Below are 24,019 nucleotides of genomic sequence, written 5' to 3'. Positions count from 1 at the left end.
GGACACAGGGGACCTGGCTGCCTCTGACTTGCAAAGGACAGAGCAGCTACATGTGTCTTGGTGTGATGGATTTAAGTGCCAGGCCTGTACTCATTCCTTTCACAACTATGTGGATGCTGCTGTCACTTACAGAATAACAAGTGGCTTTGGAAGCAATTGGATTTCACAGCATATCTTCTCTGTCCTAGGGAGCTGCCTATTACCAGCATGGGCTCCTGCACAGGTCTCCATCCTCAGCTGTGCTGGCACTAACTGCACAATGCAACCCATGCACAAACACCTTGGGACAGGAGCTCAATAGCTGGCACATGGCCACAGATGGGAGTAAGGGACAGGGCTTGTCGGAGACAGATGCCTCAGCCCCATAGGAAGGTGCCAGGGAATACCTGAGAGTCAAATACTCTCATCATAAAAAAGGGAAAGGGAGCAAACCCATACCTCGGTGAAACTTCTGCAAGTTACCTCAACCTTTGAGGGCAAGTGAATAGTTACAGTGAGGACAAAATGGGAGTGCAATAGGGAGCATCTCCGGGCCACCTCCACAGGTCCTGCATCTCACCAGGCAGGGCAGCCCCTCCAGCACATAAATGCCTCAGCCCTTATTTTCTACTGAGGACAAAAGCCATCAACAAAGTCCTTATTAAAAAACAACTATGAAGCAAAAAGCACAGCCAATTGCTTTCTGACTGCAGAACAAAAGCCACTCCTCTGCCTAATTACACTGTGAAAATGAGAAGAATTTAAACAGGAATTATAAGTAATCACACAGGCAAAGAAACGGGAGTGAATGCCTATAGAAACCTGAATGCATGCCTGAGCACAAAGACCAGCACCAGCTAGAAGAGGGGGATGACAAGGGAAGTATTTAAGTCTTATTATATCGAGCTAATTGGCTGTTCTTCAAGTACCTTCCTTCTCAGGCACTACAAGCACCTTGTGCATCCTGGTGAATTGAAGCTCCACAATACTCCAGAGAACTCTTACAGGTCAAAATCATGGGCTATCTCTGGTAGGCAGGGAAACACATTACTAAGTCACTAAGACAAGGGCTACAACCCTCAAGCACAGTCCCAGTCCCCACTTGGAGCACATTGCACTTCTCTTACCTTCTCTTTCCATCTGAGCCGTGGCTGCAGTGCTCTGCAGGATGAGACCACACAAGGTCTGCTCTGAGCAGAGCTTCCCAGGGATGGGTGCTATAGGCTCTCTATGAGGCACGCAAAGGTCCATTCCTTGTCTGAGCAAAGGGTCCCCAGGGATGGGAAGCCAGATGAGAACCCAAGCCCAGGGCTACACAGTGGTGCACACAAAGTGAGTTGAGAGGCTCAAATGTGAGGTAGGCAGCAAGCCTGAAGCACTTGCCAAGAAAAAGGAGAAAATCATTTTGTTCATAGAATAATCAGTGGGGGAGAAAGGAGGTGGTGAAACAGGAATAGGAAAGAACATTGAAAATCTTAGGGCCCACATGGAAGATCAAGTCCCACACTCCTGAAGCCTGTATGGAGATGACAGTGAGAAAAAACTGAGAGAGTCAAATTAACATTTCCTTACCCAGAAAATAGCTAACCTGCACAGCAATCTGTACCAGGAGGTCTCTGAATCAAGTATGAGACATGAGGCCACAGAAAAGACAAAGGAAGAACTCACAGGCTGTGTAGCCACAAGCTGCTCTATTAGAGGCCATCTCCCCCTGCCAGTACTTAAATACCCCACTCAGGTCCAAACCAGCCCCAGGTGGAGCATCAATCGCAACATTTAAGCCTGATTATTCCCACTTGCAGTAAAGGATATGTGAGCTCTTTCCCTCTGAAGTGCTGTGTGCCATATGTGAATCAATACTTCATTTCTTCCTCGTATCAGAGGGGATTGGGGACGGAGAGGCCATCAACATGAGGAAATCGAAGAAAATAGAAATGACATGGCAAGAAGCTGATGTCTGAGTGAGCCCCATGATCTTAGCTGAAAGTTCTTAGCAGAGAGATGCTGAGTGATGCTGGGAGCTTTGGAAACCAGACCTGCAACCCTTCTGTGCCTGGTTCTGCATTTGGACCAGGGGGTTGCAGACATGCCTGCACAGCTCTCACTTGGCGATGCTCTGCGCTGGGACCAAGCCATGAGAGCAAAATAGGCTCCTGCTGAGCTCAGACCATGTGCTTGTGCATTTCAAGCAAAAGTTGACATCTAAATAAGACCTTGTGCTGGATGGCTGCACAGGTAAATCCCCTTCCCTGGCCACATTCACTCTGCTTTCGGTACAAAGAGTCAAAAATGTAGTGCAGAAAACAAGAAGGACTTCTTGAGCAGTGGCTGCATAACAGGTTATGGGAGTGTGGACACCTTAGAGGTCAGAACATCCCCCCTCTGAACTAACAAAGAATAAACACATCTAGGCCAGCCTTTGTGGCTGCTGGCCCAACCTGTTCTTCAGACCTTTGTAGTTAATGGACTCCACAAGGCTGGATAGGTATAAAGACTATTTTGGACCTGCAGTAATGCCCAAGGGCGCTGTAGGCTGGGGCCAGGCTGCTCATGGACACATTCCTCCACAGTCCCTATCATTTAGGGAACAACAGGAAGGGTGGTGCTGGCAGGTGGAGGCAGTTTGCTCTTGTGTATGGAATCACTGAATTTCAGAGCTATACAAACAGGACTTGCAGCCAGAATAAGACAAAAAACTTGTGGATCATTCATCGGGATAAAGTCAGGGGAAGTTCAGGTTAGATATAAGGAGGAAGTTCTTTACTGTGAGGGTGGTGAGGCACTGGAACAAGTTGCCCAAAGAAGTGGTAAATGCTCCATCCCTGGCTGTGTTCAAGGCGAGGTTGGACAGAGCCTTGGGTGACATGGTCTAGTGTGAGGCATCTCTGCCCATGGCAGGGGGCTGGACCTGGATGAACTTAAGGTCCTTTTCAACCCTAACTAATCTATGACTCCATGATCCCATAGCAGAGGTGAAAGGAAGATTTAATCCCTGCTTTGCTGTTTCTGCACATACAGGGCTAGCATTAAAATCACCATGCTTTTAAAGGGAGCTTTCTGAGCAAGACATCCTGCAGCAACAGCCACCTAAACTCACTAGGAGAGATTATGGCCCTTGTACCAAGCCACACAGCCTCTTGCCCTGCCCAGTTTTTTCCCCACCTTCCTCTGCTTGTGGAATTCCCCTTACTCCATCCCATACAGTGTCAGAGGCAGCACACAGTGAACCCATCACTAGGCGCTGCGCTGTGATTTGTTCTGTTTGCAAACGCCTCTTTGCATTATAGATTTGGCCTTTGTCTTTGTTATTTGTGTCTCTGGTTCTTCCCCAATGAAGTACATTAGTTGCTATGGAAACAATTATTTCATTGGTATGAGTAATCTTCACGACAGCCACAGAAGCAGCAGAAAGTCAGCTCAAACGCTGCACCTTCCACTTAATTCAGTTAGTTGCTAATTGCCTCTTCCCTTGAAAGTGATCAAAATCTCTGCCACCAATAGTCTGTAGGGAAGAAAAAGGAGTTTTGACTGTCTGCTTTGATCATTTGTGCTAGCTCTGCAGGAATCAGAGAACAGGTAGGTGCTGGAAGAGAGCTGGCTGTGTCTGGGGTGAGAGCAGGAGGGCGTGCTTGGCTGATCCCATCTCACCACATGCCACCTTATCCTTTCTGCCACCAAGTACAGCTCTCTCTCCTTCCACAATGCTTGTTTTACCAATGAGGCCTACTGGCTTTGCCCTAGTCCTAATGAGTCAGGATGCTCTTTTCAATCTTCAGAGCAAGAGCAAACCCCACTCATGGAGATACACCATCGAAGGCTCCTAAAACACATGGCAGGCAGAAATGCATCATGTTTTACCCCTTTTCCTGGATGAGGGAAAAGTCTTTATTACCTTATTACAGGACCATCACCTCTTCTAGCTGTTACCTGTCTTGCTTTCTTTGTACTCATGAGAAACATGCTCCTCTAACATGTGTTGCTACCCCATCAAAGACTTTGAGATGTTCTGGGGCCAGCACCAGCTGACTGTCAGGTTTTTCCTACTCTCCTACGCAGCTTGCACAGCAAACCTGGTTTTTACCATGGTTGTACAGCACTGTGGTCTACAAAGTCCCAGCCTACACCTGGTCTTCCAGCATGCTGCTGGCATCCAGGGAACCCGGAGGGAGTGCTGACAAGATCTGCTAGTGTAAATTCTTTTGCACTAGTGTCTATCTCAAAGTGATCCAGTCCTGCTGCTGCAAGAGGAAGCCCAATGGACAGGAGCAGCAGACACTTCAGTCACTGCTGGCCCAGTTCCCTTGTGCCTGCAGGAGGATGCAGGGGAGGAGGCTAAACGCTTGCAAATGGGGCAGTGTCGGTCAAACAATCTATTTTCCATCTCCTCTCAGCAAGCCCAGCATTATTAGAAGGTGCTGATGTCTCCAGATTCATAAACAAGAGCAGGGGAGCTGCCAGGGAAGGTCACTGGTAATCACAATTAAGGCAGGCTGATTGCTTTTTCATATTGCCGAGTGAAGCATTCTGCTTGCGAAGTGTCACCCTCTGGGCTGAACTTTACCCTTATGTACACCTCAGGGATATCTAGCCCAGAGAATGCACATGATCCGTGGGGCCCAGGCCAGTTTCTGACTTGCTTTCCCACAGCTCTCCTTGTCCAGGCATGGGAGCACAGGGCTGAAATGCAGCCGCTCCACTCCAGTGCCTGTATTGCCTAAACAAAATCAGCTTTGCTTTCCCACAAACCCTACAGACAGCTTAATGTGTCTTCAGCTCTAATGCCATTACTTCTCACCCTGTGCACTCTCCTTTTCTCCTTACATCCCTGTATCTGCCTGGCTGTATCCAAGTGCTTCACACAGGGATGATAAGCCAGGGTCTGGCCTATGGCAACTTCAAGAGCATCCTGGGAGGCTGGACTTGCTGTAAGGACTGGAAGGCTCAGATTCAGCTGGCCAAGTATCTAAATCTCTTATTAGCTGCTCAAGGCTTCATTCCCAAGGACTAGTAAGCAGAGGTGGAAACAGGCCATTTAAGAAGCTTTCAGAAGGTCACCACAGTGGTAGCAAGAGCCTTTCACAGTCCTCTCTGCCATCTCATGGAACATCTCAGATCCTTACCTGGCTCCAGCTGAAACCCACACATCTGCTGCCCATGGCCCTGAGGAGCCTGCGCAAGCTCTGTCCGCAGTACCCAGGCATCACCAAGATGCCAGGAGTGTGGCCAACTCCTGTGTCTTCAGATCATGTGGCAAACGCTGCAGGCATGGTTGAGAACCCTGGGTTTTATTTTTTTCTGGAACAATGGATACATTTTAGGTTCTACTGTAAAAAAACCAAACCCAAAGCAACAAACAAGCTTTAGCTTATTAGATGATTCACAAGCAATCTCCTACCTAGGACTGTGCTCAGTGGAAACTAAACCGTTCTTACAAATAGGCTTGTCAGCCAGCCAGCAAGTTGTGGGAAAAGGGTAAAATTAAGTCATGAATTCAAATCTTTTTTGTTTTCTGCTCTGAAAAGCTGGACTGCTTCAAAATGGAAGGAAACCAAACCCCATCAACTCCATAAAATCTGGGGAGAGGCAAATGAATGAACTCTTCTTACAGAGGTTACCTTGAAACATCCACAAATATGCCGATCTCCTGCTCCGTGTCACCTAAAAGGTACTGAAACGTTCTCAGTCGCACCTTCCATCCCAGGCTCTGGAAGCACAACACAAAAGACTGCCCAACTGCACAAGCAGTTGCCTTCACCAAAGTAATTTTTCCATTTAGTTATATGTGGCACTAAATATCTGCCTCTCACACACACACAGCGTAGCCCAGAGATGTTTTGCTGGATTTACCCAGTTAATTCTAAAGTCTGAGCACATAAAGCTGTGGCAGAGAAAAATAAACTCAAGACATCTTAATTCAAAGCCCAAAGATATAACCTTCATGGAAAGCAGTTTGCACTGCTGAGAATAAATCTCTATTTCTGCTCATGTATAAAGATCTAAGAATAAATTATTTGATAATGTTTATCCTTGCAGCATGTGTGAAAGTCTTCTATCACTCATTAGATGTTTGGCTTTCAGGATAAGCAGATGAGTACTGGCTGCTGGTCTCTTCACTGAACAGGAATGCTCTGAAGTCTTACCAGAGTGAATGAATTACTTTTCCCCTCCCTGGGCAATAAAGGGCCATTGCCTAAAAGCCACTGTGGAGCCCAGGCCTGCTTCTGTGTGCCAGGATGCCTCTGTTCGCCCACCAGCCCTGTCCTGGCAGGGTGGAATCACCTCATCCACCACCACGGCGTTCCCTGTCTGCTCTTCCCCAACAATTCTGTTTGGGAAACAGAGTTGGGGAACAGATCTCCTGGAGCTGGGGCTCCTCCACGCTGCTCCAGGGTCCCACTCTGCTGCTTGGCTTCATCATGGTGCTCCAGGTGAAATCCTTGCTGGCATTCCAAGGAGAGCCTCCCATCAACCAGGCAGAGTGAAGAACACGTGCCCAACCTCCACGTGCCACCAGTTCCATGACAGCAGGTCAGGCATTGTGCTGCCAAGCTTTAAACCTCCGCTTCCTTCCAGAAACATTTGTATTCATGCTCCCCCGTTGCAAATCCTGCTCCTTCCCTGTGGTTTGGAAGGAGCTCTGACAGGTTGCTTCTCTTAGGGAGATCATCTCTTTGAATGTCCAGCCCAAAAGGGGTTAGGTTTTATTAATACTGTTGGGAGCGGGATTTTTAATGTTAAATAAGCTTCAGTTTGAGCTGAGGAGGCCAAGCATCATGGGCAGCACAGAAAGGGATTCATGGGGAGGATTCGTGGAAGTTAAAGAGGTTTGGGTTTGGTTTTTTTAAAGCTGTGATTAATCTCCTTAATGCAGAGCATTTTCTGTGATGTCAGATTAATGAGTCAACATTGCACCGTGCTGCCAAGTCCCTCCACTCATTCAGCTCCTGGAGTCCAGAGAATTCCTGCTTTATATTCAGAATAAAACATGCTGAATGCCAGAGTGAAGGACTACAGCAGGAGATGGGGATAAAAGCCCCTCAGGGTGGCACACAAAGGGACTCAGCACGTCACCATTCTCACAGCAGAGGTTCTGGAGCCCCATCTGCAAACCTGTGCCTACACCAGGATCTTCCCCCCTCCTACCCTGAGATCCCTCCATGCCGGATGCTGCAGCGCATCTCAAGAATAGGGACACAGACACTGCCTGCAGGGACAGGCAGGGCTGGGTGCAGGCAGATGCTGGCCATGGATCTGGCAGAAGGCACCAGCAGCATTGGGGATTGGCTGCAAACCCTTATCAGGGCATCCCAGAGGGCTCCTTGTGCTGTGCACCCCTGAAGCATCATCCCACAGTGACAAATTTCAGCCAGGCCTGACATGAACCAAGAGCAGATGGACAGAGGCCGGAAAGCAGATGGAGAGAAAGAAATTTGGATGTCAGCTGAAGGCCCCAAAGTGTCTCATTAGGAAAACACACATCACAGGCAGCTGTCTGAGCAGCCGTGAATGCAAAGATAGAGAGGAGAGCATGCAAGAGGAGACAAAGCATCACTGCTGCTCATGAGCAGGTCACAGCATGCTCCAGTCACCAGTGGGGACAATAGACAGACAGAGTGATGGGCAAGACACGTCATCAGTGCTGTGCTCAGAGCAGGGCAGTGGTATGGGCCACAGCACCACAGGCTCCTGGGTGGCTTGCCAGGCTGCTTCTCATCTCCATCACCCTGACTTCCCTCCCTCCCTGACATACCCACACCAGCTCCACGGCTCCAACACTGTGACTCCGTGGATGAGTGCCCCAGCGTCCTGTGACTCTGGTGGTCGCCTGCCTTTGGGCTGCCATGGTTCACAGTGCTGAGTTGAGGGCACAAGCTGCCTGCCAGTGAGCAGGATGGGAAAACAGGGGAAACGGGAGCAGGTTTGCTGTCTGTATATTGGTTTTCTGCCAATTTCTTCTCCTTTGGGAGAATAGAAGGCTCCAGGGAGAGCTTAGAGTAGCTTCCATTGCCTGAAGGGGCCAACAAGAAGCTGGAGAGGGGATTTCTACGAGGGCATGTAGTGATAGGACAAGGGAGAATGGCTTTAAACTGACAGTGGGGAGATTCAGATTAGATTTTAGGAGGAAATACTTCCCTTATTAGGAGTGTGGCGAGGTGCTGGCACAGGGTGCCCAGAGAAGCTGTGGCTGCCCCATCCCTGGCAGTGTTCAAGGCCAGGTTGGACACAGGGGCTTGGAGCAAGCTGCTCTAGTGGAAGGTGTCCCTGCCCGTGGCAGGGGTTGGAACTGGATGAGCTTTGAAGTCCCTTCCAACCCAAACCAGTCTGGGATTCTATGATTCTACACCCCTCTGCTGGGCAGTCAGTACCATTGCTCGATATTGTGGCAGAGAATTGCAGCGATGGGCAGGGACGAGGGCTGGCAGGAAAGAAAACCAAACCCGACACGTTTTAAAATCTAGAAGAGCTGGACAGGACACATATAAAAAAGTATCACTTATTTTTTACATGCTTATAAGGCAGCACAGGTTGGGATTCAGGCTTGGAGACATCCCAGATCAAAGGTTTCTTAGTCTAAATTCAGCCAATTTTTTCTCAGGCATTTTGTGACGTGTTGTGGTTTAACCTGAACCAGCAACGAAGCTCCACACTGCCTCACTCCGCCGTGATGGGACGGGGAGAGAACCAGAAGGGTTATACCCGCTCTGGTGTGCACTTATCCACAGCCACAGATGCTTCAGCGCATCCTGCTCCCTGTGGACTCATCCACAGGTCACAGTCCCTTCGCCTCTGGTTCACACTGGAGTTCCAGCCAGTGCAGCGCAGCATCACACAAACAGCAGCAATCCCCTGGGCATCTACCAGCCCAGGCACGTGGCCACTGCTCTTATCAAAGCATTCCCAGGCACAGTGGAGTTGGATGATAAGCAGTAGAGCAGGACAACAAGCACTGGAAGCAAAAGGCAACCACTAACAAGCACTAGACTCTTATATACAGTACGTCAAGCAAGCCCCCTGGCAAGCACAGGAGCCTGATAATTAATAGCTAAATAGCAATAACAACTATAAATTTGATCTAGCATATTCCAACCAAATCTGTCAGTATCGTGAACCCTTCCAGCTCCACGCTGGGTGTCAAAACCACCTCCTGCCGCCACATTGGGTGTCATAGTTTAATCCCATATGGCAACTAAGCCCCACACAGCTGCTTGCTCACTCTCCCCACAGTGGGATGGGAAGAGACTCAGAAGGGTAAAAGTGAGAGAACTCCTGGGTTGAGATAAAGGCAATTTAAAAGGTAAAGCAAAAGCTCCACACACAAGCAAAGCAAATTAAGGAATTCATTCTCCACCTCCCACCACAGGCAGGTGTTCAGCCATGTCCAGGAGAGCAGGACTCCATCATGTGTAATGGTGACTTGGGAAGATAAATTCCATCACTCCAAACATCCTCCCCCCTTCCTTCTTCTCACAGTCTATATGCTGAGCATGATGTCCAGTGGTATGAAATACCTCTTTGGTCCAAACATGGCCCCATACCAGCTACTGTGAGTAAATTTAACTCTACCCCAGCCAAAACCAGCACATTCTCCACCCTTATTCTATAGCACATGTACATCATGAAAGCCACTAAAACCCATGTGCATCATCTGTGCTCTGCTGCTGTCCTGATCTGGGTGTTCAAAGACCATGCCCAGAGGGGAGCCACAGGGCTTATAAGGACATTCACTCATATATTGCTATAAAGCAGTAGGAGAAAGTCACATCCTAGTCACTAATGCACAGAAACAGTCACAGTCAGTTCAGCAGCTCTATACACGTGTCAGAAGGCCCCATTTTGGTCCAAAGCTTGGAATGATGCTCAGGAGTCCATGGCAAGGCTGATCCAGTGAACAAAGGAGCTCCTGAGGCACAGCAGAAGAACGAGCTGTTTGAACAACAGATCCTGTTAACATCTCCTGTGCCTTGGTTCACTTAGAGGTTTTAGTTTGTGCTGTGACTGGATGACAGCAGCTTTTTTGAGCTCTCAAGTTTTAACAGGTTTGTGCAGGTGGAGGACTAAAAATCCATAGGAAATCGTTCATTTAAAGCATGCTGACTTGCAGTGGCCTGTCTCTGTAACAGCACTTGTCAGTTTGCCTTCCTCCCCCATCCTACGGAAGAGAACTTTATCCCCTGCAACACTCCTTGACCCTGAATTTTGGGGAGGAGGAGCCATGTGCGAGAAGAAGGGACCCTTGCAGATAGGGCCTGCAGACAGCCAGAGAGAGACCTCACAGCCCCTGGCCTCCCTAAGCCTCTGTTCCCCACAGCCAAAAAGGAGATGCAGGTCTGTCTGCAGTGAAACACCCAATGATCACACTTTCCAGATGCCAAAGGCCTGAACTGAATTTGCCCATGTTCTACACGTGCATCCAGATCTGCCCTTCAGCATTAAGGCCTATGGGATTCACACAAAGGAACTATGGAAAAGGTGGAAAAACCTGCCAGTCTGCCCATTTTTCCTCTTGAGCAGCACCCAGGTTCAGAACTGGGTTCTCCATCAAGAGAGGTGTGATGAGGATGAGGTGATGGGAGAGGGAAGTGTAACAGAGGCAGACACTTCACAGCAGCATCCTGAGACACCGCAGTCCTGCCACAAACAGCTGGTGCATAATAAATTCATGATATGCATATTTTATGCTGTTTTCATGAGACACTCACATATGGCCTAACCTGCTGCTGGCAGGGCTGGAGAAAGAACACGAATTTCACACCAAGGGCTCCTCTGACAACAGATTATAAGGAATAATCACTGCCCAAATATTAGCCCTCAACAAGACACACAAATTACAGGTGATTATTTTTTCTTGGACTACCAATAAAAGGCCCATGAAAGATTAGCAGAGCTCTGCTTCACATCTCACAGACTGAATAATTACAGACTTCAGACCTTTGTATGGAGAGATCAGAGCCTTTTGCCCTTAGGAGGAAAAAAGATGAATTGTAATTTCTTCTTCTGATGCTCCTCCCACCTTCTGCCATGGAAGTGGTATGAAATGACTGTGATAGTTCTCTTTCCCCATTTCTCTCTTTGTCTGAAGTGCCGAGGGAAAAGCACCAAAGGTTTGAACTACAGAGCTGCAATTTCCAGTTCTGTAGTGCCAGCTGATTTGATGGATCAGGACACAAAACTAATGCATTTGAGACATGAATCCTGGGTTCCCAGGGGTCAGGAGCACTCACAACACTGTGTGAGAAAGGCTATTGATTCAGAGGTTGAATGTGCAGCTGCATGTGTGCTCATGCACATCAGAAATAGGATTGTTACGTCAAGGGCATCAAAATTAACAGGACAAAACAGAGAGAGGTCAGGGAACTGGGATGAGGGAACCAATCCAGAAGGATGAAGAAGGTAATTGGATCTTATGTGCATCTCTGAGCAACGTCCACCAGCCTGCCTGGACTGTGTAAGAGGTGAGGTTTATCTCTGGTCACTATGTCACTGTTGTACAGCCACTTCTTGCCTTCCAGGATTACCAACAGACCATAAGACATAAGAAAGCACAGGGCTAAACCATTCTAACTATAGCCAAGGCTGGTCAGATAGGTCCCTAAAATGCTCTGGAATAGGGAGAGGTTTTGTCATTATCCTTCTTGGCATCAGGCTGGTCCTAACCCAGCCAACAAGTCCCCTAAGGCTGTTGCCATCTGTCAAAAGCTTTGAGATGTCCTCCCAGAGAGGGCCATCATATAAGCAGGCTCTCATTTTGGGACTTTCCCCAGCCCAGTGTTGCTTTTGGGAGTGGGTTTATCTGATTGTCTCATTACAGGAGAACCGGCTCCCTCATCTGCTCTTGTTTGCTGCCGCCTGACATCCCAGCACTCAGGATGGGGAAGTCCCAGCTCAGTTCTTTGCATGCAGAAAACCAGGTCAGAAAGTGCAGGGACTACCTGTGCTCCATATGGCCCTGACCAGACTGGTTTTCATCCATTTCTAGGGCATCATGTGGGGATATTCTCCCCAGAAAAGGCAGGGATATAAATACCAGCTGAGGTCTCGGAGCTCAGAGGATACACAAACAGTGCTTCTGTATGAAGAATTTATTTTTTCCCTGTTGGAAGGGGGAAAGAAATTCCTTATACTAAGTTGCAGAGACATTGAAATGAGTGTTATCACCTACGAGAGAGCAGCTTTTATGGGCCATGAGGAAAGTACCGAAGATCTTTCTGGAAAGGCAGTTACTTAAGGCTCTGATCCTGAAGAGCATCCTCTTACAGGGAAGCCCTTAAGAACAGGCTTAGCTTTCCTTCTTTTCCTCGAACTTCAGGACAGGCTTGCACACTATCTTCGACTGAGCACAGGATGTTTTACCAAGAACTATCTAATTGGGTTGCTTCCAGCAAGTCTTAGCATGCAGCTCTCCTACCCCATAGGTGCCAGCACAGACATTTCAGATGAATGCTCATATCCAAGGTTTTTAATCTTTAGGCCAGTGAATCATTATCCTCTCAGGAGAACAGGAGTGGCAAATAACAGGATACAACTGCAGTGGGGAGAAGACCTTTATGGTCACGTGTTGCAACCTGCAGTCACGTCAAAGAAGATACAAATGACTTAAAACAAATGGGTTTTTCCTATATTGCACGTCTTTGGTAGGAGAATCCACCCTTTATTTCTGTGTATACAAAGCTTACTGCAGTGATATTGCTGTCCATGGGAGAGGCTCAGAGATGCTACTGCATTCTAGCCATAAATAGCTATAATAGTGTTCCCATATACCTGATCCTGAGAAAGCACTGGTGCTTGTCCTCTAAACAGAACAGCTGAACGTTGAAGACCATGAGTGTGAGAGACAACCCAGCTTTTCCAGGAGAGCTTTTATTTCAGTAGGCTCAGGGCAAGGTACAACACATCTCTGTGTCAGGCTGCTCAAGACTAACAAAAAGCCTTTTGAATTCTCTACACAGAGCTGCTGACCACTACAGCCTGGCTAACAGTTAAATTTACCTGCAAGTATCTCCTGGTGATATTGTACGAAAAGACTACAGCAGGGCTGGAAATTAGTGACTTTACCTGCATAAATCTTTCTAAAGCAGACAGAAAACACTCACAGAACTGAAGAAATTTTCCAAGCAATGTCCACTATAATGGAGAAGAAAGAGGTCATTCATTGTCTGTTGTACCATATGAATCAAGCTTTAATTACATGAGAAAAAAAGTGAGAATGAAGATTTCCCCCACTTCTTTAACTCAAACTCATCAGTCCCTTCGTTACAGATTAAGTCAGGGCAACATCTGCAGGCAATAGCAGTGTCTTTGGCAGTAGCATTACTGATATTGATGCTCACAGCACTGAAGCATTAGGTGACCATGAGCTGCTCTTCATGCAGCTGGGAAAAATCACAGACTCCATGGGATACTTTGGGTTGGAAGGGACCTTAAGGCTCATCCAGCTCCAACCCCTGCCACAGGCAGGGACACCTTCCACTGGAGCAGCTTGCTCCAATCTGGCCTTGAACACTGCCAGGGATGGGGCAGCCACAGCTTCTCTGGGCACCCTGTGCCAGTGCCTCAGCACCCTCACAGGGAAGAGCTTCTGCCTAAGAGCTCATCTCAGTCTCCCCTCTGTCAGGTTAAAGCCATTCCCCTTGGCCTGTCCCTACAGGCCCTTGTCCAAAGCCCCTCTCCAGGTTTCCTGCAGCCCCTTCAGGCACTGGAGCTGCTCTCAGGTCTCCCCTTCAGGAGCCTTCTCTTCTCCAGGCTGCCCCAGCCCAGCTCTCTCAGCCTGGCTCCAGAGCAGAGCTGCTCCAGCCCTCGCAGCAGCTCCGCCGCCTCCTCTGGCCTCACCACCACAACTCCCGGTCCTTAGGCTGGCGGCCTAGAAGTAGAGTAACCACGTCCCTACATTTGCATTGTATCACCGGAGCTGCGGGCGGCTGATGGCGCCGTTCTTCTTCCTGCAGTTACGGCTTCGTGGAGTTCGAGGACTCCCGAGACGCCGATGATGCCGTTTATGAGCTGAACGGCAAGGATCTGTGCGGGGAACGCGTGATCGTGGAGCACGCCCGCGGCCCCCGCCGCGACAGGGACGGGTATAGCTACAGTAGTCGCAGTGAGTACTGGCCCGTCTTTCTGCGTGGTTCTGAGGCTAATGCGGGCGAGGGGCGGGAGGCGAGGGGAGGCGGCTCGGCTGTGTGTGTGGCAGGGCAGAGCCGGGGGTGAAGGAGCGATGGGACCGAGTCCCGCGGGCTGGGGCGGAGCGGGGGAAAGGGGGGGTTGCTATTTCGGGGAAGCACGGCGCGGGGGGGGTACCCGGTGCATGGCAGGGAGCAAGCTGCAGGCCTAGCGCCGCAAACGTTCTTCCTGGCACCAGCCGTGCACTTGGGTATCCCCTAAGAAACTTAAGAGGGCAGATAGGTTGGGAGATTAGAGGGCAATTGTGGCTGCAAAGTTGTGGCCTTCTAGAAAAGGTTTCTTGTTCATTACAAGCGGAATGCTCTGCTAATTTTAGAGCTTCTGTTTTCTTGGGGAGTATTTGAATCGAACGGTGATGTCGCATCACTTACATTAATAAATACTGTTGCATAATTGGGGTGGAAGCACTCAGCTGTGAATGTTTCAGTTGAATATATAGAGGGGGTGGGGGGAGGTTTTCAAGTAGGAATCTGTTGGGCTGAGTGGGGGATATTGTCAATAGTTCCACGTTCAGCTGATTCGTGTAGCTTCTTGAGCTGAGCTATATAGAGCTGAACCAGCCTCATACTGTAACCTCAAAGTACTGAGGCTCAACTTTGGTTTATCACTAGGAGCTTGGTGTTTTGGGGGGGGCGGGGTTCTGTCTTAAGAAGAATCAAATGTATGTTGTTTAAAATTGTTGCATGTTCAATTCAAACTTTTTAACAAGTCCTTGATGTTTCAATTTAAAAGTGACCAGTGGGGCTGAGGCTGTGTCCACTGAGGCTAAGATGACTGCCTTTCCTGATTGGCCATGGCTTTTCCATACATTGTGTGACCCTTGCCCTATGACCCTTTGGCTGACCTTACCGGAAGCCATGACGACAGCAGCCTTTTGCCATTAGACGCAGGGTGATGGTGAGGATTCCAAGGGTTAGACAAAACTGGTTAAACTGAACTAGGTGACTGTTACCTTGCGTGTTTTGTGGCCAAACCACCACCAAAAACCTCATACTGTGATGTAAGTACTTAGTGTAACTAGTAAACGTTTTTGTAAATTGTAGAAATGCATGTAATCAGTTAAGTTTTATATTTTACAATGTTCTGTAAAATAAAACTTAGCAAGGTGAATCTAATAAGGAGCAGTCACTCTCTAACAGAACTTAGGAGCACAGACTTGTAGGATTTTAGTCTGTTTGATTTGCCATTAATGTAGATCATGGCAAAATTGCAAAGTTTATTGGAGGCTTAGAGAAATAAAGTCCTACTCCAGTAAATATAACTGTTTTAACTAACTTTTTCAGAACATTTAGTTTTCTTCATGCTAGGAGACAATCTAACTTTATTTCTTTGTACAATAAAGGTGGGGGTGGTGGCGGATATAGCAGTCGGAGACAATCTGGAAGAGATAAATACGGACCGCCTGTTCGTACAGAATACAGACTGATTGTTGAAAACCTTTCCAGTCGCTGTAGTTGGCAGGATTTGAAAGTATGTATTAATGTTCCACCACGGAGCCTGTTGTGACTAGCAGGAAGCAATGGCTTCCTTTAAAATTGATGTTCCTTTTGATTTAGGTGGAAATAATTGAGATACTTGTGTGTGAATATTTACATGTAATTAGTGCTTCTGTGTTTGATGAGACTTGTCTTAAGCTCATGTACTTGTGAAGAGTGTGGCGAATAGTTATGCAACTCTTCATCTACTCTTTGCAGGATTTCATGAGGCAAGCTGGTGAGGTAACCTATGCAGATGCTCACAAAGAGCGTACAAATGAAGGAGTGATTGAGTTCCGATCCTACTCTGACATGAAGCGTGCTCTGGACAAACTGGATGGCACAGAGATAAATGGGAGGAAGATCAGGCTGGTTGAAGACAAGCCACGGTCAAGCCATAGGCGATCATACTCTGGCAGCAGGTCAAGGTAACTTCTGGGACAAGTCAGTTTATGTATCAAGTTACTCGGGCTAAAAATGGGTCTGGGTAGCCCTACAGGCGGGAGTGGCCTTCAGCTGCTTTAGGAAGAGGATGATGCTCAAGAATGTAGAAAGAGTTACTCTACATACAGTAAAGACAGGTTTGAGAGTTTTTCACATGTAAAGCATCAGATGCAATTAATTGACAGTGTATCAGATCCAGGTGTGTTGATAGTACAACTTGATGTGGCCATACTTGTTTAGAAGTTCCTGGGCAGCCTTTCTGTGTTAGATAGCAGAGCACACTAGGCAAGGAATGAGGAATAAATTACATATTCCGTGTTTCTAGGTCACGTTCTAGACGACGGTCTAGAAGCAGAAGTCGTAGAAGTAGGAGCAGCCGCAGCAGGTCCCGTAGTGTCTCCAAAAGCCGTTCTCGGTGAGTTGATCCCTTGTTTTCTGTTAGTACAGGAATTGCTGCTTATACATTGATAGATACTGCCAACTGCTGTAAGTACACTTCAGTTCATGTAGAATAAACTTTGTCTCTTTTTGAAAGCTCTAAATCCAGGTCACGAAGCAAAGACCGCTCACGTTCCAGATCTAAAAGCAGGAAGTCTAGATCAAAGAGCAAATCAAAACCCAAGTCTGACAGGGGTTCACGCTCTCACAGCAGATCCAAGGAGAAGTCTGAGAAGTCTCGATCCAGATCCAGGTCCAGGTCTCGATCTCCCAAAGAAAATGGTAAAGGAGATGCTAAGTCTAAGTCCAGGTCAAGGAGTAGGTCTCGTTCCAATTCTCCGCAGCAGCAGCCATCTGCCAAGGCTCGTTCAGAGTCGCCACCCAAAAGAGCTGCATCGAGGTCCCGCTCCAGATCTCGTTCAAAATCTCGCTCACGATCAAGATCTAGTTCAAGAGATTAAGACTAGAACTCTCCTCTTACATTGCACACTATTATGGAACACTTTCCTACTTGTCAGGCCATTAGTGTTATGTTAGTACTTGAGAGGTTGGGATTTTTTTTTCTCTTGCAGGAGCAAATGGCCTAAGAACTAAGTTGAGGCATAAAGGTTTAATTTGTATCCCAGATTGGAAATTAAGAGCTCGGATGGTGGTATAAAGCACTAAAACTCCCCCTTTTGTAGAAATTCAGCTAAAACTTTGATTTTATAGCATTTCCACAGGAGTAACTTAACTACTCTTAAATGTAGAGTGGTTTTTTATAAAGAAAAATAAACTGAATATAAACAGGCTTAAATCTGGGCTTTTTTTAAACTATCATTATTTTTTCTTTTTTTTTTTCCTTGCTTCATGGTCTTAGAACTATGGATATCATTAGCTTATAGGTTCCAGCTTGCTGCCAAGGGCAGGATTGCCTTGCTGGTCAGCTCAGAGAATTCTGTTTCAGCTTAAGTTCTGGAAGCAGGCTGCAAACTACATAAACCGGTAACAATACTGGGAAGATTTTAGATGAGCAATAAACCCAAGTTGGAGTGTGTTTGTTGTATCTTAACTTGCCAAAAGAACATTCCCCCACCCCAATACTGTGACTGTATTAAAGGTAATAAAGGTACTCTGGAACCTGTATCATACAGTATTGCTGAACCCCCCTGTGTTTCCTACTTGAAAGAAGGAAAGCTTTCTGACTTTTTTTTTTCCCCTTGAGTGTCAGTGTCACTGTTGTCAGACACTCATGTGTCTCTTGGATGTAGTCCAAGTCACTAGTATGTCATATGGTTTGTCAGCCTCTAAATAACTATTGGATATGAAAACTAGCTAAAATAACACTGTCTTCCCTCCTTTTTGACTCATTTATGTTAACGTTTTTGCTTCAGATGAGAACTATAATCCTATTGTGTGTAAGTCTGAACTTTTATGGGAAATGTAGTCTTTGAGCTAGAGTTCTAGTCTTAACAAAGGCTTTGCTGAACCACAGTTGCCAACTCAAATTGTGGAATAGGACTCATCAAAAAAATCCCCTTTCTAGCTAAATTGATTTTTGTAACATGCAATAGCGAACATTAGAACTGCCTTGTACTCTTTATACAACGTGTAGTTTGACTTGTATAAAATTAAATCGGTGACTCAAACTCTTGTGTTTATTGCAGTGTAATGGGATTCTTTTTCTGCCTCATGCTGGGGAAATCACAGTTTATCCTACTTACCTCTTTTGCTGGAGTAACTTCTTTGTTTTAGTAAGAGACTTGGGAGCTCTGGAAATGCACTTGGTTTTGTGCTTGAGACCAGCTAGCCAGCCAAGCACCCTTTGGCCTAACACATTGTCCTTCCTTGGAGTGTGACTGGATGTGGAAGCAGCACCCCTGACTGCTCAGAATTTTGCCCATCTGTGTAGATGAATTGCACCAGGCACAAGGAGCACATCGAATGCGTGTTCAAATGTGACTCTGCCGGTTTTTCTTTCCTGGAATTGCTTCACAATGCAATGAGTTCTCTTGAGAATTAATTCTGTTTCTTAAACATTTCCTGATCGTATCTAGAAAGCTGGAGCCTTTGCCTGCTGTGTGTAAGTAGCTGTGGTAGCATGAAGAGGGATCCCAGGATAAGCAAATTTAGTTTTGCCTGATAATCTCACATCCCTGATGTAATCTGAATGGCTGTGATTACATGGTTTGTGTTGCTGTCAGCCCAGTTACTGGTGCTGGTTTACTGTACACTTCTTGTTGTTTCTATCCCACACATGGAAATCTTGAGCTGCCAAGCTTCCCCATGATTGTTATACAACTATGGAGTCTTGCAGGTGTTTGTCACTACTAAAGCCACAGGGCATTAACTGCTTGAAGTTCCTGCACCTGGAATGAGGTGACCCCTGTGTTTAGTTAAATTTGTGACAAGTGATTCTTATTTTATTGAAGCTGGTTAAGGTGTATTTTAGCATAATGACTGGAATAAATCAATGCTGCAGTTCTGATCAGTGCAGGTAATGCCTCCTCTGCATTGGATTTCAGGTATGAAGGAGTACTGGGGACTATTCTGCACAAGTCGGACCACAATAATAGTTAAATACAGGTTTACAGCCCTAAGCTACACTTGTGGAAATACTGCTATCCCTTAAACTTGGCAAAAAAAAAATTATGTCTCTTGATTTTATTTATGCTGGTGATGGAGTATGTCACACTCCATGGAGAGCTGCTCCTCTGATTTGTTTCTGGGGCTCATCACTACAATACATGTGGCACTCAGAACATGAACTGAGCTCGGTAGATTAAAAGGGATTATGTGCCTGTTCTCAGTATCTCTCTGTATTGTTGTGGTAATAAAACACAATGGTAACAACTACTTTTTGCACATGCTTATAGATACTGGTAATGGCTTGTTCCTAAAACCGGCTTTCAGTGCCAGCATGAGAAGGCCTTGGCTGGTAGCACCCCAGTCTTGGGTAATGATACAGAACAGTGGCTTGTACCAGCTATATTAGCTTACTGAAATGAGGTGGTTATGACAAGAGGTATGTCTGGAGTCATCTTTATTCATGAATTACAGGAGGGCCCTAGATTGGATTTAACCGACTTGCCTGTACTTCCTTTAAATACCAAGGATTTCTTCTAGTGGAGCCACATACTATGTCTCCCTTGGCTGCTGTGCAAGAGAAACAACCCTGTGCTGTGCAAATGAAGCAGGAATTCCCTGGCATGACTTGCACCATTCTGGATTTGCTTCCTCTGGAAAGTTGGTAGGATTTCAGTAGTGCCAGGTACTGACTCAGTGCGGTTAAGTGCAAGGCTTGTGACAACCAGCAAAACCCACACACTGGAATGCCTCTCACTCTGTCAGCACCACTTCTTGTAGGAGTGGAAGTCTGGGTCTGGGGTGTGCGATCACAAGTATGGTTATTCTTGAGATCCTCTTACATGTATTACGGGAGTGTGGTTTGGATAAATGTCTGCATGGAAGAGTAAAAGACTATAGCTCCCATGCTTGCTGTGTGTTGCAGCAGTTTTGTCTTGCTTTGGTCTGTAGCAGTAGCTGATGGCAAAACCATCTGGCATTGATCTTGTTTGGTTACAAAATGTGGAGCCATCTTTTCAGGGTGTGCTGAAGCACTGGGCATCCTGACTATTCTGCATTTGCTATAACCAATTAAAGTTCTTAAAAAGACTAAATATAAACATGCCTTATCAGCTGCAGAGTGCAGGATTGACTTAAAATGTTCATGTCCTACAGCAAATTGCGAAGGAGAAATCAAGGCTCCTGTTAGAGGAGGCTTAGGATCTGGGGTTGTATTTGGAGGCTGTTCCTAGCCTTTTCCTGTATTTGAAAAATACCTATTTTTCCTGTATTTTGGTGTTTGATGTAAGTGCAAGACCTCTTCTTACATTAGTGACTCCTGTGATATAGCTGCTTCAAGGTTAGATGGTGAAAACCCTTTTCTGTCTCTCCCAAACTCTGGCAGATAGTAGGAAAGTGTTTCTATTTCACATATGTGGCGAGTCAGTGCTCTTCATGAAGCTACCCAACACCTTAAGACATGAATCCAAAACCTTCCGTGCCCCTTGTACTAAACCAAATTCACTCTTGCTTGGCACTTCTGGGTGACAGCTTGTGTGCTTTGAACTTCGTCTCCTTGACTGCTTGTGTCAGGTCATAAAAGAGAGTTCTTTTTCCCTGCCCAAAAGGGTTTTTTCTTCCAGGCTTTTGCTTCCAGCTCAGTGCTTTGAGGGAGAGTCCCTGATGTGCCAGGTGAGCAAGCAAGCTGTGAAATAGGATGTTCCTGATGTAGGAAGGTGTCTGATTCCAGCCCTGAAACATGAAATAAGGTAGTGCTGTATGGTTTGGTGGTGCTGAGTGAGCATGTGAGTGGCAAGGAAGGTAATTTGACTGTCCCCAAAGGCAGTGGAAGGGGCAGAGAATAGAGGTGCTCACTTCTTTGTGGATGACAAGGCCCTGAAAGGTTCACTTCAGCCTTTACATCTAGGAACAAAAGGATTTAGGATGTGCTATCACCAAACATACCCTTTGAAATGGCTGTTTATATCACTAAGAAAGCAGGTACAGCGCAGTGGCTTGCTGTAAGCTAGAAGAGCACGGATTTGTGGTTGATGTACACCAAAACAAGTATCTCACCCAGCAGTATTACTGTGCTCAGAGTGAAACTGTAAGTGGCTGGAACAGGTGACACTCCTTTTTCCTACGTAAAGCATTGTTTAACTCTTTTGCAGTTTCAGAGTTAATTCACAACTAGGAGATGACTCCATCCCAAACAAGCTTGTAATTCTCTGCATGAGCCATGGGGAGGGGCATTTAAAACATGGCTGCTGGATTTATTACTCATATGGACAACCTTGAACTGTTCCCAATTCCCAATCTGGTTCAGGTTAATATAGCAACATCCACATAGCATCCACGGAGCAATGACATGAAGAGCAAAACCTGGGAATTTGGCTCAGGAGCTTAGCAATACTGAAAATTAAGCTGAATGGACATTCAGAATGTCCTTGAGAGATGATGCAAAATGCTGTGATCATTTGAAAGATGAATAGTTCAAATGTTGTTGATTAGAAGATGAAGTTCCTGCAATGGGATTAGCAGATCCTGGCTGTGTTTCTTGAGTGCTTTGTAATGTCTATTTAACATGAATAGGAATGCCTTACTTCAGAAGGTGAGAAGCAAAACTAAAATAGATACTGTTTTGCATAGTGGCAGCTATTAACAGTTCAAGAACTTTATCTCTTCTTGGGAGCATAATGGTATCTGTTAACATTGTGATCAGCCCTTTCCTCCCATGCTTTGTTTTGTGGTTAGGTGGAAAGCAAATAGCAGAATGTGGGATCTTAACTCTCTCAGAGCTTCTCCCTCCATTACTTTTTTGCTAAATGTGTATGTAGATGTCAAGGGAAGGTTTCAGTTGTTTCATAATCCAATAAATAATTGAAATAAACTGCTCTGAGGTAGCTTATAAATTTGCACCCTTTTGGCAACATCTGTCAATAATGTATCTAAGTTGGATGAACCTGGCTGTGCTCCTATGCGAGAAGGACTGGACCACAGCAGCTGTATCCATACTGCAGACAAAGTAGCAGCAACAGGAAGATGTCTGCGCACAGGACTCAAGGTGGGGCTGCACCAGTGCCCTGCAGAGTGGGACATTGACCTCCCTCGACCTGCTCATGGTGCTGTGCTCGTGCACCCAGGACACATCTGGCCCGTTGTGCTGCAGGGCACACTGCTGACTCCGGTTAAATTTGACATTAACCCAGACACCCAGATCTCTTTCTCCATGGCCGCTTCCCAGCCTCCCATCCTCCAGCTTGTATGTGTAAGTTCAGATGTTTTATAAAGAGGTTGTGGAAATGGAAGCTGAGGCACAGGAGGGAGAAATGCTCTGGTATTACAGCATCCAGAGAGCTCACTGGGAAGCCAGTGATGCCTCCTCTTTTTTGCCTCAAGTAGCTGTTTTCCAGGAATTTATCATTCTGAATTCATGATTTTTTTTTCATGGCAAGCATAGCCAGGAACAGAAAAATGATGGGAAAAGGTGAATGCTCAGTTGCTTTTCAAGTGCCTGAGTTTCACTCTGCTCCTGATTCCCGATTCTGGTCCCACTGTAGCAGAAAGGGCTTTATATGAGAAAACGTTGTTCTATCCTGTGCCACTGAAGTTTTATTTGAGGGCAGTGGCAGTAAAGGAAACCCCTGTTACTTGCTTCCTGATTTTCAGGATGCAATTGCTTCATCAGTCTGTGACTTCACTTTTTTTTAATGCATTAAACATTGCAGACCACAAAACTCAAGGTGGATCAAACTTGACAGATACTCATGTTAGAAACAAAGAGCTTGTTCCTGCACTCCACAGGGTGACCAAGAACCATCTGGGCCCTGGATGTGGCCCAGCCAGAGCTCACTGCAGTTGAGCTGTTCAGTTGGGAGGTTCTTGCTTCTCCCTGGCCGGTCCAACGCACATCAGGTGCTGTTCTTGGCAGCTTCTTGTGCATTCTTTGGTCCTCGTGCTTCCAGTCTTGGTTCCTTCCACTCTCACCTTCTGTGGATAAGCAGAATATGCATCCGAAAGGCACATTTGTGTGGCCATCAAATATTAATGGGTGCGCAGGTACGCTGGGTTTTGAGCACTTAGGAAGCACTCCTCTTGCCCTGCACTTTCGCCCGAGAGCTAGTTTGAGGGATCCTTTTGCTTCCCAGTGATCTGGGGATTCCGTGTTAATGTTCTCCAGTCATTTTTCAGTGCTGCACGGGAGAGGCTTCGGGCAGCCCATACCTACCTCAGGCAAGGCCTGCAGCACTGGGGGGTCTTGGCTGCTGAGGAGAGCACGTCCTACCGCAGCGATGGCGGGGGTCAGGTCTCTGTTCGTGACTTTCCAAGTGACTCAAGCGGCTTCTGCCTTCCAAGCTCGTCCCCTCTAACCCAGGAGACAAAACCAGCGGAGCCCCGTGCTCCGGCCTCCTCCCAGCGCCGCGCACGGTGCGGGTGGGGGCGCTGGGCCCAACACTCACCCCCAGGCCCCCAGCGCCACTTCGAGGCCACCTAGCACGGAACGAGCAGGGGGCGGCCTGGGGTTACGGGGGGGGGGGGGGGGGGGGGGGTATCCTCGGGCCGGACGTTGCCATGGCAACACCCCCCCCCCCCCCCCCCCCAAATCCCTTCCCCGTCTCCCCGAAATCCTGCGGCGGGATTAGGCCCCGGCACTGCGGCGTGGCGGAATGCGCGGGTTGCCATGGCGACGCGCTCATTAAGTGCATGCGTTCCAACCGGCCCGGCTGCCGCCCCCTCCCCGCGCACCCGCGCGCGTTCCCGCACGGCCCCTCCCGCCGCCGGCTTCTCCCCCCCCCCCCTTCCCCCTCTCGCCCCCCCCCCAAATTCCCCCCCCCCCCAATCCCTCGGCCCGCCCGGTGCGGCCCCGCTCGCAGCCCCCGCCAGCACCGGGCCGGGCCGTGCGGTGCGGGCGCGCCCGCACGCGGCTCTGCGCAGCGCACACCGGGCCGGGCAACCCCGGCTGC

At 47.4% G+C, this 24,019-nt stretch overlaps 1 protein-coding gene across 1 annotated transcript; it reads left to right on the top strand.

Moving 5' to 3' along the window:
- Positions 1–13,899: 13,899 nt before the first annotated feature.
- On the top strand, positions 13,900–18,139 carry SRSF6 (serine and arginine rich splicing factor 6; the record flags this gene model as incomplete). Its single annotated transcript, XM_057424669.1, has 5 exons — positions 13,900–14,071; positions 15,497–15,624; positions 15,849–16,057; positions 16,399–16,488; positions 16,609–18,139. Coding segments are annotated over 5 exons (963 nt in total), but the record flags the coding sequence as incomplete, so codon positions are not given.
- Positions 18,140–24,019: the final 5,880 nt, after the last annotated feature.

Source organism: Pezoporus wallicus, unplaced genomic scaffold, assembly GCF_028554395.1.
Source record: "Pezoporus wallicus isolate ANWC-B61680 ecotype Strahan unplaced genomic scaffold, APGP_CSIRO_Pwel_v1 contig_11996, whole genome shotgun sequence".
Lineage (NCBI taxonomy): Eukaryota > Metazoa > Chordata > Aves > Psittaciformes > Psittacidae > Pezoporus > Pezoporus wallicus.
The sequence above is the reverse complement of the archived record's forward strand: the minus strand, read 5'-3'. Positions and strand labels throughout refer to the sequence as shown.